Source organism: Lycium barbarum, chromosome 12 (assembly GCF_019175385.1).
Source record: "Lycium barbarum isolate Lr01 chromosome 12, ASM1917538v2, whole genome shotgun sequence".
NCBI lineage: Eukaryota > Viridiplantae > Streptophyta > Magnoliopsida > Solanales > Solanaceae > Lycium > Lycium barbarum.
In genome coordinates this window covers 35507542-35520046 of record NC_083348.1, presented here as the reverse complement: position 1 = coordinate 35520046, position 12505 = coordinate 35507542, and the positions used below count along the sequence as shown (strand labels likewise).

The window sequence follows — 12505 nt, the reverse complement described above, 5'->3', positions numbered from 1 at the left end:
GAAACTCATAATATCCATACCTAGTCCGAAAAATTGTCTTAGGAATATCCTCTGCTCGAATTTGCAACTGATGATAACCCGATCTCAAATCGATTTTCCAAAACACAGAATCCCCCTGAAGCTGATCAAACAAATCATCAAAACGAGGGATGGGGTATTTATTTTGGATGGTGACTTTATTCAATTGGCGGTAATCAATGCACATCTGCATAGTTCCATCTTTCTTTTTCACGAACAGAACAGGAGTGCCCCACGAGGAGACACTTGGATGCATGAAACCCTTACTAAGAAGATCCTGAAGTTTTTCTTTTAATTCCCTCAACTCTATTGGTGCCATCCGATATGGCAGAATAAAAATAAGGCGGGTCCCTGGATCTAAGTCAATGCAGAAGTGTTATGTCCCGTGTTTTCGTATAATTGGAAATTGAGAAATAATTACGATTTATGTGTTATAAGGAAATATTTTGATTTTGGTGAATATGACTATGTTGGTTATGGAATCTTTAATGTTAAGACATCGGGAAAGGCCGAGGGTAAATTTGGAGTTTTGGAAATTAGTTTCGGGAATTACAAAACGGACTTTTAAGGAATTGGGCCAAGGAATTAGAACACAAGAAATTGAGGCCCAAAGTAGTGGGGTGGCAAGAAAAGGTGATAATTCTTACACTTTTGTGTTATAGAATTGATATGAATGTGTTAAGGATTGAGAATAGACGAGAACCCCGTAACTTTGATGTGTGAATGAAGCCGTGGGTGTGTGTATATTTTGCAAGGTGGCCGTGTGCCCTTAGGAAGGAGAAATAAATGTGAATTGATCTTGTTTAGTTTGTTTAATGCGTCGTTGTGACCTTTATGTCGTAAGTGAATGATTAATGAATTGAAATGGCGTTGGAAAATGATTTCGGAACGTTATCGGAAAGTATATACCTTTGGTATGTTTGCGTATATCATTGTATATCTTTGATGCTAAAGACTTTAAATATGATTTATGGTTGATATTAATGAATTCGGAATGAAACGACGCAAGTTAGAACGTTCGTTGTAAGTTTTGATGTTTTGAAAGAATTATGGAAAGTAAAGAATCTTGGGCAATTTTGTATATGGCTTGGAATGTATTTGGAATGTGATTGAATAATCTTGAATGAGTGAATGAATACAATAATATGGATATAGATTTGGAGTTTTGGAAGTTTGAATGAAAAGTTGCCAACTTAGGTAATAAGGTAGAACTTTGAAGCTAGAGTGGTTTGATTATGATTTGTGTTGTTGTTGATGTGTGGGCTGTTGTTGTTGATGTATTTTGAGCCGAGCTAAGTCTCGGGGGTGTTAGATTTATAGGGGAAATGCTGCCGAAATTTCGGTAGGCAAAAATGAAGTTAATGGCATTTTTAAGCCTAAGAATCTCAATTGGTAACTTTGACCATTTGCAGATTTTAGACGAAACGGGACTTGACTTTTGGGAGAGCATACGACGTCTGTAAGGTATGTAAAGCTTCCCACTCCTTCATTTGGCATATCTTAGTATGTTAGGCGAATATGAGAACTTCCGGAGCATTTCTGCTCCTCGAAACCCGAACCACAGAAAAGTTACTATTCATTCAATTCAATTGAAGCCTAAGGGCTCTATTTTGGCTAGAATGCCACCACTCGTCCGAAACCTATCGAAATGTGGTCGGGTAACCTAGAAACGATTATGTATGACCTTTGGCCTATAAATGTTCGTAAAAATATGTTCGCCACCTCACTTTGACTCGAGGTGGGCCTGCTACCCCGAGACGCCCTATTTGTCTTGTTGGGCTATCTTTGTGAATAGAGTTGGATATACTACTTCTGATTTTTGGAATTTCCTTCTACGGGGTATGTTTTGAACATTACGATGCGCCAAGTTATGTTTTGAGCTATACGTACTATTTTGGAAACGTTTTGTGAAATGAAACCTTATATCGACTAAGTATTCGACTATTTTGTATTATGATATGACTTATGGGTTTACTCCGTTTTGAAAGACTATTTTGAAGTACGATTTGCATTGGTTTGCTCACGACTCCGCTCGTGCCTTGTTATGATTTCGTTCACCGGTTCCCGGGCCGGTTTTGATTCGTGCGCCTTATAATAATTCGGCCGTATGCTGTGTTACGGTTCCCGAGGCTTCGCCATAGGGCCGGGTTCCGTTTGGAGTTATGCTGTGATATGGCTCGTGATGCGATACGCTCACCTCTGATTATGTTTGTGTTCGGGGATGTACGGAGATTTGAAACCTTCTGGTGTTATGCTGTGTGTGGCGCCAGCGTCGGAGTGGCGACCACGTTCCTAAGCGTTTGCATGATTTCGTTTGCATTGTATATACGTATATGATTTTGATACGGATTTTGACATACCGATTTGTATTCCATTTTGTTATCTGATTTGCTGTCAGTTTTTTATCCATATTTCTGTACTCCGTGCTTTACATGCTCAGTACATATTTCGTACTAACCCCCTTTCTTCGGCGGCTGCGTTTTATGCCCGCAGGTACAGACATTGGTGATCCTCCATAGTAGGCTTCCCTCTTTGCTATTCCGGAGTACTCTTCTTTGACCCGGAGTCCACTTTTGGTACAGACTCCTTTTGCTTTGTAAATGTTGTATATTTGACTATTTGGGTACGGCGGGGCCCTGTCTCGCCATATGTTTTTGTTTTGAATTCGTAGAGGCCTGTAGTCATATATGTGGGGTAAGGGTCCTGTATATGTTGGTTTGATTTCGTTTTCTGGTCTTAAAGCGGTCTGCTTGTTATGATGGCCCCAAATGGCCCTTATGCGTATGTTTGCACTTTTGACCGGCGATGGCTATTCCGCCGCTCAGTTTGTATTTGATTTGTGCGACCGCTTAAGACATATTTTCATATAAATTATGTTTGACATGATTTCGTAAAATTCGGAAATAAGTTTGGACCTTATAATGAATGTGTGATTCGGTCTGGGCGCCCAGGTAGGGTGCTAGTCGCGGCCCACGGGGCTGGGTCGTGACAAAAGTGGTATCAGAGCAGTTTGTCCTCGGAATGTCTACAGGCCGTGTCTCGTAGAGTCTTGTTTATCGATGTGTTGTGCACCACACCTATAAACAGGAAGCTACAGGGCATTTAGGATGTTACTTTCTTTGAAATCTTAGATCGTGCGATAGAGCTGTGCTACTAGGATGATTTTGATCTGACTCGCTATTGTGCTTGCAGTGATGCCTCCGAAGAAGGCAACGGCGGCCCAGAAGGGCAAGGCGAGGATTGGAGAGACCAGCCAGGCACAGCGAGCTACCCGGGCTCGTGTCTATGATTTTCCTGAGGATGTGCCTCATTCTGAGGGGTGTGCTACACCCCCACTAGTACAGCCTGGAGCAGGACCTTCAGCAGCTCCAGAGGTCCGTGTACCCGAACCTGAGACTCCAGTTCCTCAGCCAGGGGCGGAGGATAGGACCCTGAGAGAGGCTGTACAGTTGCTGACTACATTGGTGGCAGGACAGGCTCGCAGACGTGGGCGGAGGGACGACGATGACGATGACAGGCGGGACAGCCTGAGAGTTCGGGAGTTTTTGTTATGTGGCCCTCCAGAGTTCTTCGGGTCTAAGCCCGACGAGGACCCCCATGACTTTATTCGGGGGATGCGACGCTCACTGGACTTGGTCAGGGCTTCAGAGACCGAGTCGGTTGAGCTGGCTTCGCACAGACTTCGAGATGTGGCTACCCACTGGTACGAGACTTGGGAGCTATCTAGAGGAGAGGGTGCCCCTCCGGCCACTTGGGATCAGTTTGTGACAGCATTCACCCGCCACTTTTTGCCCCCAAAGTTACGGCGGGCACGGGCTGATCGATTCTTACGTCTGCAGCAGAGGGGTCGGAGTGTTCGCGAGTATAACCTTGAGTTTGATTCTCTGGCCCGATATGCACCGGCCGTGGTAGCAGATATGTCCGATCGGATGCACAGATATGTTATGGGATTGGACCGGTATTTGGTTGATAGCTGTATGGCAGTGTCATTGCAGGCAGACATGGACATTGCCCGACTTCAGGCCTATGCGATGGGTATGGAGAACCGTCGCAGGTCTGATCCTGCTGGCAGAGATCGAGATAGGAGGCCGCCCAAGAGGGCTAGGTCCGTAGGTTATTCTGGAGATTCTCGAGGCGGACAGCCTCAGCAGCAGCAGTCGGATAGGCATTTTCCTTCGTCCGGCCGGATTACTCAGTCAGGCAACCGGAGATTCGATAGTACAGGACCGTCTGGGGCCGGTCAGAGCTCCAGAGTGGCAGGTTCACAGGTACCCAGGGGTCCCAGCCAGGCAAGACCACCCAGACCCCGTTGTCCTCATTGCGGGAAGTCTCATCCCGGGGAGTGTTACCGAGCGACTGGAGCTTGCTTTTCGTGTGGTGGTCAAGGCCACTTTATGAGAGACTGTCCTTTGGCTAGCGGTTCTGGTAGTGTTGCTCAGCAGACAGGGTCAGCCGCCGGTTCTTCTTCTGCTCCATCAGTTGCACGCCCTGGAGGGTGAGGTATTTCAGCACCGGCAGGACGCGGTCGAGGCCGCGGTGGCGCTTCAGGTTCTAGCGGTCCCTCGAACCGCATATATGCTTTGGCCAGCCGCCAGGATCAGGAGGCTTCGCCAAACGTCGTCACAGGTACATTGCTGGTTTTCTCCAGATCTGTATATGCATTGATTGACCCTGGCTCTACTTTATCATATATCTCCCCGCTTGTTGCTAGTAAAATTGGGATAGTGTCTGAGCCTATAGAGCCATTTGAGGTAGCTACGCCAGTTGGGGATTTTGTTATAGCAAGACAGATCTATAGAGATTGTTCTGAGACCATTTATGATCGTAGCACTAAGGCTGATCTGATAGAGTTAGATATGCTTGAGTTTGACGTCATTATGGGCATGGACTGGTTGTCTTCCTGTTATGCTAATGTCGACTGCCAGAAAAAGGTAGTCCGTTTTCAGTTTCCAGGGGAACCAGTCATAGAGTGGTTCGGATCTACAGCATCGCCGAGGGGTAAGTTTATTTCATACCTCAAGGCTAAGAAGATGATCCAGAAGGGGTATATCTATCATTTGGTTCGTGTGCACGATACTGCCACGGAGGTACCTACCCTTCAGTCCGTTCCGGTCGTCAGTGAGTTTCTAGATGTTTTTCCTGACGAGCTTCCTGGCCTTCCGCCTGAGCGGGAGATTGATTTTACTATCGAGTTGATGCCGGATACGCAGCCTATATCTATTCCTCCGTAAAGGATGGCACCAGCTGAGCTGAAGGAGTTGAAGGAGCAGCTGAAAGATTTGCTGGATAAGGGCTTTATTAGACCCAGCACATCACCCTGGGGAGCGCCGGTATTGTTTGTCAGAAAGAAAGATGGGTCATTGCGGATGTGTATCGACTACCGGCAGCTTAATAAGGTGACTATAAAGAATAAATATCCCCTCCCTCGGATTGATGACTTGTTTGATCAGCTGTAGGGTGCTAAATATTTTTCGAAGATAGATCTGCGCTCAGGTTATCATCAGGTGCGAGTACGGGAGTCAGATATCCCGAATACTGCTTTCAGGACCCGGTACAGGCATTATGAGTTCAGAGTTATGTCTTTCGGGCTGACTAATGCTCCAGCGGTATTTATGGATCTGATGAACCGGGTATTTCGGCCTTTTCTGGATATGTTTGTTATTGTGTTTATTGATGATATCTTGATTTACTCGCGATCAGCCGAGGAGCATTCAGATCATTTGAGGACGGTACTTGGTATTCTCCGTCAGCAGAAGTTATATGCTAAATTCTCCAAATGTGAGTTCTGGTTAACTTCTGTGGCATTCTTGGGCCATATTGTCGGCGCAGACGGTATTCGGGTCGACACGCAGAAGATTGAGGCTGTGCAGAATTGGCCCAGGCCTACTACACCGACAGAGGTGCGCAGTTTTCTGGGATTGGCTGGGTATTATCGCAGGTTCGTGGAGGATGTTTCTTCTATTGCAGCACCACTGACGAGGCTTACTCAGAAAGCAGCAAAATTTCAGTGGACAGATGCCTGCGAGCGCAGCTTTCAGATGCTGAAGGAGAGATTGATTACAGCACCAGTTCTGGCTCTTCCAGAGGGATCTGACGGGTATGTTGTCTATTGTGACGCCTCTGGTATTGGGATAGGATGTGTATTGATGCAGCACGGTCGAGTTATAGCCTATGCTTCCCGGCAGCTCAGACCGCACGAGAAGAACTATCCCACTCATGATCTTGAGTTGGCCGCGGTGATTCATGCTTTGAAGATTTGGCGGCATTATTTATATGGGGTCCACGTTGATGTCTATATGGACCATAAGAGTCTCCAGTATATCTTTAAGCAGAAGGAACTAAATTTGCGGCAGCGGAGATGGCTTGAGCTACTAAAGGATTATGACGCCGATATTCTGTACCATCCAGGGAAGGCCAATGTGGTAGCGGATGCACTTAGCCGCAAGTCTATGGGCAGCTTGGCTGATGTACCGTCGGATAAGAAAGATTTGGTTCGTGACATTCGTCAGCTGGCCAGCCGCGGAGTTCGTTTGGCAGATTCTGGAGATTCTGGGATTTCTGTTCGTCCGGTTGCTGAGTCATCTATTATTCAGGAGGTAAAGCAGCGCCAGTTTGAGGATCCTCTTTTGATTCAGTACAGAGATGTGGCCCTTAATAAAGCAAAGACTCAGTTTGAAATCTCGCCTGAAGGAGTATTATTGTACGACGACAGGTTCTGTGTACCGGACGTTGCGGGCTTACGGCGGCATATTATGGGCGAGGCACACTATGCCCGGTATTCTGTTCATCCTGGTTCCACTAAGATGTATCGGGATCTTAGGTGTTTGTATTGGTGGGACGGCATGAAGAAAGACATTGCTGAGTTTGTTAGTCAGTGCCCGAACTGCCAGCAAGTCAAGATCGAGCATCAGAAGCCCGGTGGATTGTTACAGGAGATGGAAATTCCAGCCTGGAAATGGGAGATGATTAATATGGACTTCATTGTTGGGTTGCCGCGTACTCTACGCAGGTACGACTCTATTTGGGTTATTGTGGACAGGCTAACGAAATCAGCCCATTTCCTTCCGGTCCGGACTACTTATTCGGCTGAGGACTATCCCAGACTATATATCAGAGAGATAGTCAGACTTCACGGGGTCCCTGTATCTATTATTACTGACCGAGGTGCCCAATTTACAGCAAATTTCTGGAGGTCATTTCAGGAGAGATTAGGGACTCAGGTGAGTCTCAGTACAACTTTTCACCCTCAGTCCGACGGGCAGGCCGAGCGCACTATTCAGACGCTCGAAGATATGTTGTGGGCCTGCGTTACTGATTTCAGGGGCAGCTGGGATGATCATTTGCCGCTTATTGAGTTTGCCTATAATAACAGTTATCACTCCAGCATTCAGATGGCACCGTATGAAGCCCTGTATGGCAGGAAATGCAGATCTCCTATTGGTTGGTTTGACGTGGGCGAGACTAAGCTGATTGGGCCAGATGTGATCCAGGAAGCCGTAGATAAAGTAAAGCTTATTCGAGAACGGTTATTGGCTGCTCAGAGTCGACAGAAAGCTTATGCAGATAGACGACGTCGACCGTTAGAGTTCCAGATTGGTGACTGGGTATTCCTGAAGGTGTCGCCCATGAAGGGTGTCATGAGATTCGGTAGAAAGGGTAAGTTGAGCCCCCGGTACATTGGGCCGTATCAGATCGTGCGGAAGATAGGCGAGGTCGCCTATGAGCTAGACTTACCATCCGACTTGGAGGCCGTACACCCGGTGTTTCATGTGTCTATGTTGCGGAAATGCATTGGTGATCCTTCCAGGATATTCCGAGTTGATGATCTTCAGGTGACGGAGAAGTTGTCTTATGACGAGCAGCCTGTGTCTATTTTGGATCGTCAGGTGAGGAGATTGCGCACTAAGGAGGTGCCTTCTGTCAAAGTTCTGTGGCGCAACAGTAACCGGGAAGAGATGACTTGGGAGGCGGAGGATGAGATGAAGAAAAGATACCCCCATTTATTCCCTACGCCTCCTGTAATCTAGACTTTTGTATTTGTTGTACCAATGAACAGATGGACCCTGTGTACTAGTTATATATAAAATGGTTTTCCCGTTATGTCTGTGAGTCTTCATAAGATTAATCTAACATTCGGGGACGAATGTTCGTAAGGGGGGGAGAATGTTATGTCCCGTGTTTTCGTATAATTGGAAATTGAGAAATAATTACGATTTATGTGTTATAAGGAAATATTTTGATTTTGGTGAATATGACTATGTTGGTTATGGAATCTTTAATGTTAAGACATCGGGAAAGGCCGAGGGTAAATTTGGAGTTTCGGAAATTAGTTTCGGGAATTACAAAACGGACTTTTAAGGAATTGGGCCAAGGAATTAGAACACAAGAAATTGAGGCCCAAAGTAGTGGGGTGGCCGGCCAAAGGCCAAGGCCCAAACCCATTTTAATGTCATGTGTTGAGCACATGACCTCTACAATTGGATATATATCATGTTAGTCTTTAGAATTATCAAGAACAAAAGAAAAATCCAAGAACACCACATAAAAAGGGCTCTCGGCCGAGAATAGGAAAGAGAGAAAACAAATTGTGCTAGCTTGTGTTGTGATCCAAAAATCTTAGTTTCTACATCGTTGTGAAGTGCTCAAGACCCTCTTCAACGGGGTATAATTAGTTTGGCACAAGAACTACGTTTGCGACAAGTCGGGGTTTCAAGAAAAGGTGAGAATTCTTACACTTTTGTGTTATAGAATTGATATGAATGTGTTAAGGATTGAGAATAGACGAGAACCCCGTAACTTTGATGTGTGAATGAAGCCGTGGGTGTGTGTATATTTTGCAAGGTGGTCGTGTGCCCTTAGGAAGGAGAAATAAATGTGAATTGATCTTGTTTAGTTTGTTTAATGCGTCGTTGTGACCTTTATGTCGTAAGTGAATGATTAATGAATTGAAATGGCGTTGGAAAATGATTTCGGAACGTTATCGGAAAGTATATACCTTTGGTATGTTTGCGTATATCATTGTATATCTTTGATGCTAAAGACTTTAAATATGATTTATGGTTGATATTAATGAATTCGGAATGAAACGACGCAAGTTAGAACGTTCGTTGTAAGTTTTGATGTTTTGAAAGAATTATGGAAAGTAATGAATCTTGGGCAATTTCGTATATGGCTTGGAATGTATTTGGAATGTGATTGAATAATCTTGAATGAGTGAATGAATACAATAATATGGATATAGATTTGGAGTTTTGGAAGTTTGAATGAAAAGTTGCCAACTTAGGTAATAAGGTAGAACTTTGAAGCTAGAGTGGTTTGATTATGATTTGTGTTGTTGTTGATGTGTGGGCTATTGTTGTTGATGTATTTTGAGCCGAGCTAAGTCTCGGGGGTGTTAGATTTATAGGGGAAATGCTGCCGAAATTTCGGTAGGCAAAAATGAAGTTAATGGCATTTTTAAGCCTAAGAATCTCAATTGGTAACTTTGACCATTTGCAGATTTTAGACGAAACGGGACTTGACTTTTGGGAGAGCATACGACGTCTGTAAGGTATGTAAAGCTTCCCACTCCTTCATTTGGCATATCTTAGTATGTTAGGCGAATATGAGAACTTCCGGAGCATTTCTGCTCCTCGAAACCCGATCCACAGAAAAGTTACTATTCATTCAATTCAATTGAAGCCTAAGGGCTCTATTTTGGCTAGAATGCCACCACTCGTCCGAAACCTATCGAAATGTGGTCGGGTAACCTAGAAACGATTATGTATGACCTTTGGCCTATAAATGTTCGTAAAAATATGTTCGCCACCTCACTTTGACTCGAGGTGGGCCCGCTACCCCGAGACGCCCTATTTGTCTTGTTGGGCTATCTTTGTGAATAGAGTTGGATATACTACTTCTGATTTTTGGAATTTCCTTCTACGGGGTATGTTTTGAACATTACGATGCGCCAAGTTATGTTTTGAGCTATACGTACTATTTTGGAAACGTTTTGTGAAATGAAACTGTATATCGACTAAGTATTCGACTATTTTGTATTATGATATGACTTATGGGTTTACTCCGTTTTGAAAGACTATTTTGAAGTACGATTTGCATTGGTTTGCTCACGACTCCGCTCGTGCCTTGTTATGATTTCGTTCACCGGTTCCCGGGCCGGTTTTGATTCGTGCGCCTTATAATAATTCGGCCGTATGCTGTGTTACTGTTCCCGAGGCTTCGCCATAGGGCCGGGTTCCGTTTGAGTTATGCTGTGATATGGCTCGTGATGCGATACGCTCACCTCTGATTATGTTTGTGTTCGGGGATGTACGGAGATTTGAAACCTTCTGGTGTTATGCTGTGTGTGGCGCCAGCGTCGGAGTGGCGACCACGTTCCTAAGCGTTTGCATGATTTCGTTTGCATTGTATATACGTATATGATTTTGATACGGATTTTGACATACCGATTTGTATTCCATTTTGTTATCTGATTTGCTGTCAGTTTTTTATCCATATTTCTGTACTCCGTGCTTTACATGCTCAGTACATATTTCGTACTGACCCCCTTTCTTCGGGGGCTGCGTTTTATGCCCGCAGGTACAGACATTGGTGATCCTCCACAGTAGGCTTCCCTCTTTGCTATTCCGGAGTACTCTTCTTTGACCCGGAGTCCACTTTTGGTACAGACTCCTTTTGCTTTGTATATGTTGTATATTTGACTATTTGGGTACGGCGGGGCCCTGTCTCGCCATATGTTTTTGTTTTGAATTCGTAGAGGCCTGTAGTCATATATGTGGGGTAAGGGTCCTGTATATGTTGGTTTGATTTCGTTTTCTGGTCTTAAAGCGGTCTGCTTGTTATGATGGCCCCAAATGGCCCTTATGCGTATGTTTGCACTTTTGACCGGCGATAGCTATTCCGCCGCTCAGTTTGTATTTGATTTGTGCGACCGCTTAAGACATATTTTCATATAAATTATGTTTGACATGATTTCGTAAAATTCGGAAATAAGTTTGGACCTTATAATGAATGTGTGATTCGGTCTGGGCGCCCAGGTAGGGTGCCAGTCGCGGCCCACGGGGCTGGGTCGTGACAAGAAGTCAATGTCACAGTCTGGTGGCATGCCCGGCAAGTCTGCGGGAAACACCTCTGCAAACACGTACCATATGAACTGACTCACGGGATGGACCGTTAACATTAGTATCACGGATATGTGCCAAATAAGCCAAGCACCCCCTATCCACTAGCTTCTTTGCACGAATAAAGGAAATTATTTTCTTTGGATAGGGACTGAGGTTACCATTCTACTCAAGTCTAGGCACCCTGCGCATCGCTATGGGGACTGTCTTGGCATGACAGTCTAGAATTGTATGATAAGGAGCTAACCAACTCATACCCAGGATGACATCAAAATCTATCATATCTAGAATCAGTAAATCCACCCAGGTGCCATACCCCATAAGCGTGATAGTACAAGATCAAAAAACTCTATCTACAACCACATAATCTCCAACTAGAGTAGATACGTGTATAGGGGCATCAAGCAAATCATAGACCATATGAAGATCCATCGAGAAATATGTAGACACATAAGAAAATGTAGAATCTAGTAAAACAATACAGAAGACATCTGGTGACAGACTGAGATGTTACCTATAATAACCGCATCTGAGCCCTCAGCCTCTGTCCTCCCAGGAAAGGCATAACAATGAACCTATCCACCAGTAGCCTGCGAACCATTGCGATCAACCTGCCCTGTCTGCAATTCGCCCCTGCCGAGCAGATGTCCATCTCTACTAGATTGAAACCCACCTCTGTTAGGCTGGGTGCCACCTTTACCAGTCGTGTGACATCCACGCCCATACTGAGCACAGTTACTCCATAAGATCCTCCCCCTCTACATGATGTTGGAGCTCTAGGAGCCTAAAATTGAGTACCCTGGCCACCTTGCCTAAGTCTGGGACAATTTCTCTTGAAATGCCCCATCTCACCACACTCAAAACATCCGCGGTCTAGCGTCGGATGCTGAACAGAAACGAACGAAGCCGAATAACCACCATAATCTGGAGCTCTGGCCTGTGAATCCCCTGGCTGGTGCTGCTGTTCCCCTGCCTCTACCAAGGCCATGGCCCCTGGCCTGGCCTCCACCATGAACTGTGGCCCCAGTGGACGGCGCAGGTACCTCATTTGTTATTGCCGCATGAGTCCTCGCCATCTATGAGAGAATAGAAAGAAGGTGAGATACCAATTTGAATCATCCATATACCAATTGGAATCAAGTACCACGAAAGAATTCAAGAAAGAAAGAATTTGAATTTTCCTATTGTCCCATAGCCTCTCGAAGATAAGTATATACGTCTCCGTACCAATCTGCAAGACTCTACTAGACATGTCCTTGTACAACAAAATCGATGAACCTAGGGCTCCGATACTAACTTTTTCATGACCCAAATGGCCGTGAATGACACCCACACTAATTCTCCAAATGGGCAAACCAATCCCCTTA

At 45.1% G+C, this 12505-nt stretch overlaps 1 protein-coding gene across 1 annotated transcript; it reads right to left on the bottom strand.

Moving 5' to 3' along the window:
* Positions 1-11713: 11713 nt before the first annotated feature.
* LOC132624196 (uncharacterized) lies at positions 11714-12186 on the bottom strand. Its single transcript, XM_060339013.1, has 2 exons — positions 11937-12186; positions 11714-11832 (listed from the first exon to the last, which is right to left on the bottom strand). The coding sequence occupies exons 1-2, from the start codon at positions 12184-12186 to the stop codon at positions 11714-11716; spliced, it is 369 nt and encodes a 122-aa protein (XP_060194996.1).
* Positions 12187-12505: the final 319 nt, after the last annotated feature.

Coding starts and splice junctions, on each gene's coding strand:
- LOC132624196 (XM_060339013.1), bottom strand. CDS start 12,186: ATGAGGTACCTGCGCCGTCCACTGGGGCCACAGTTCATGGTGGAGGCC. Junction 11,833..11,936: donor ACTTAGGCAAGGTGGCCAGG/GTACTCAATTTT, acceptor CGACTGGTAAAG/GTGGCACCCAGCCTAACAGA.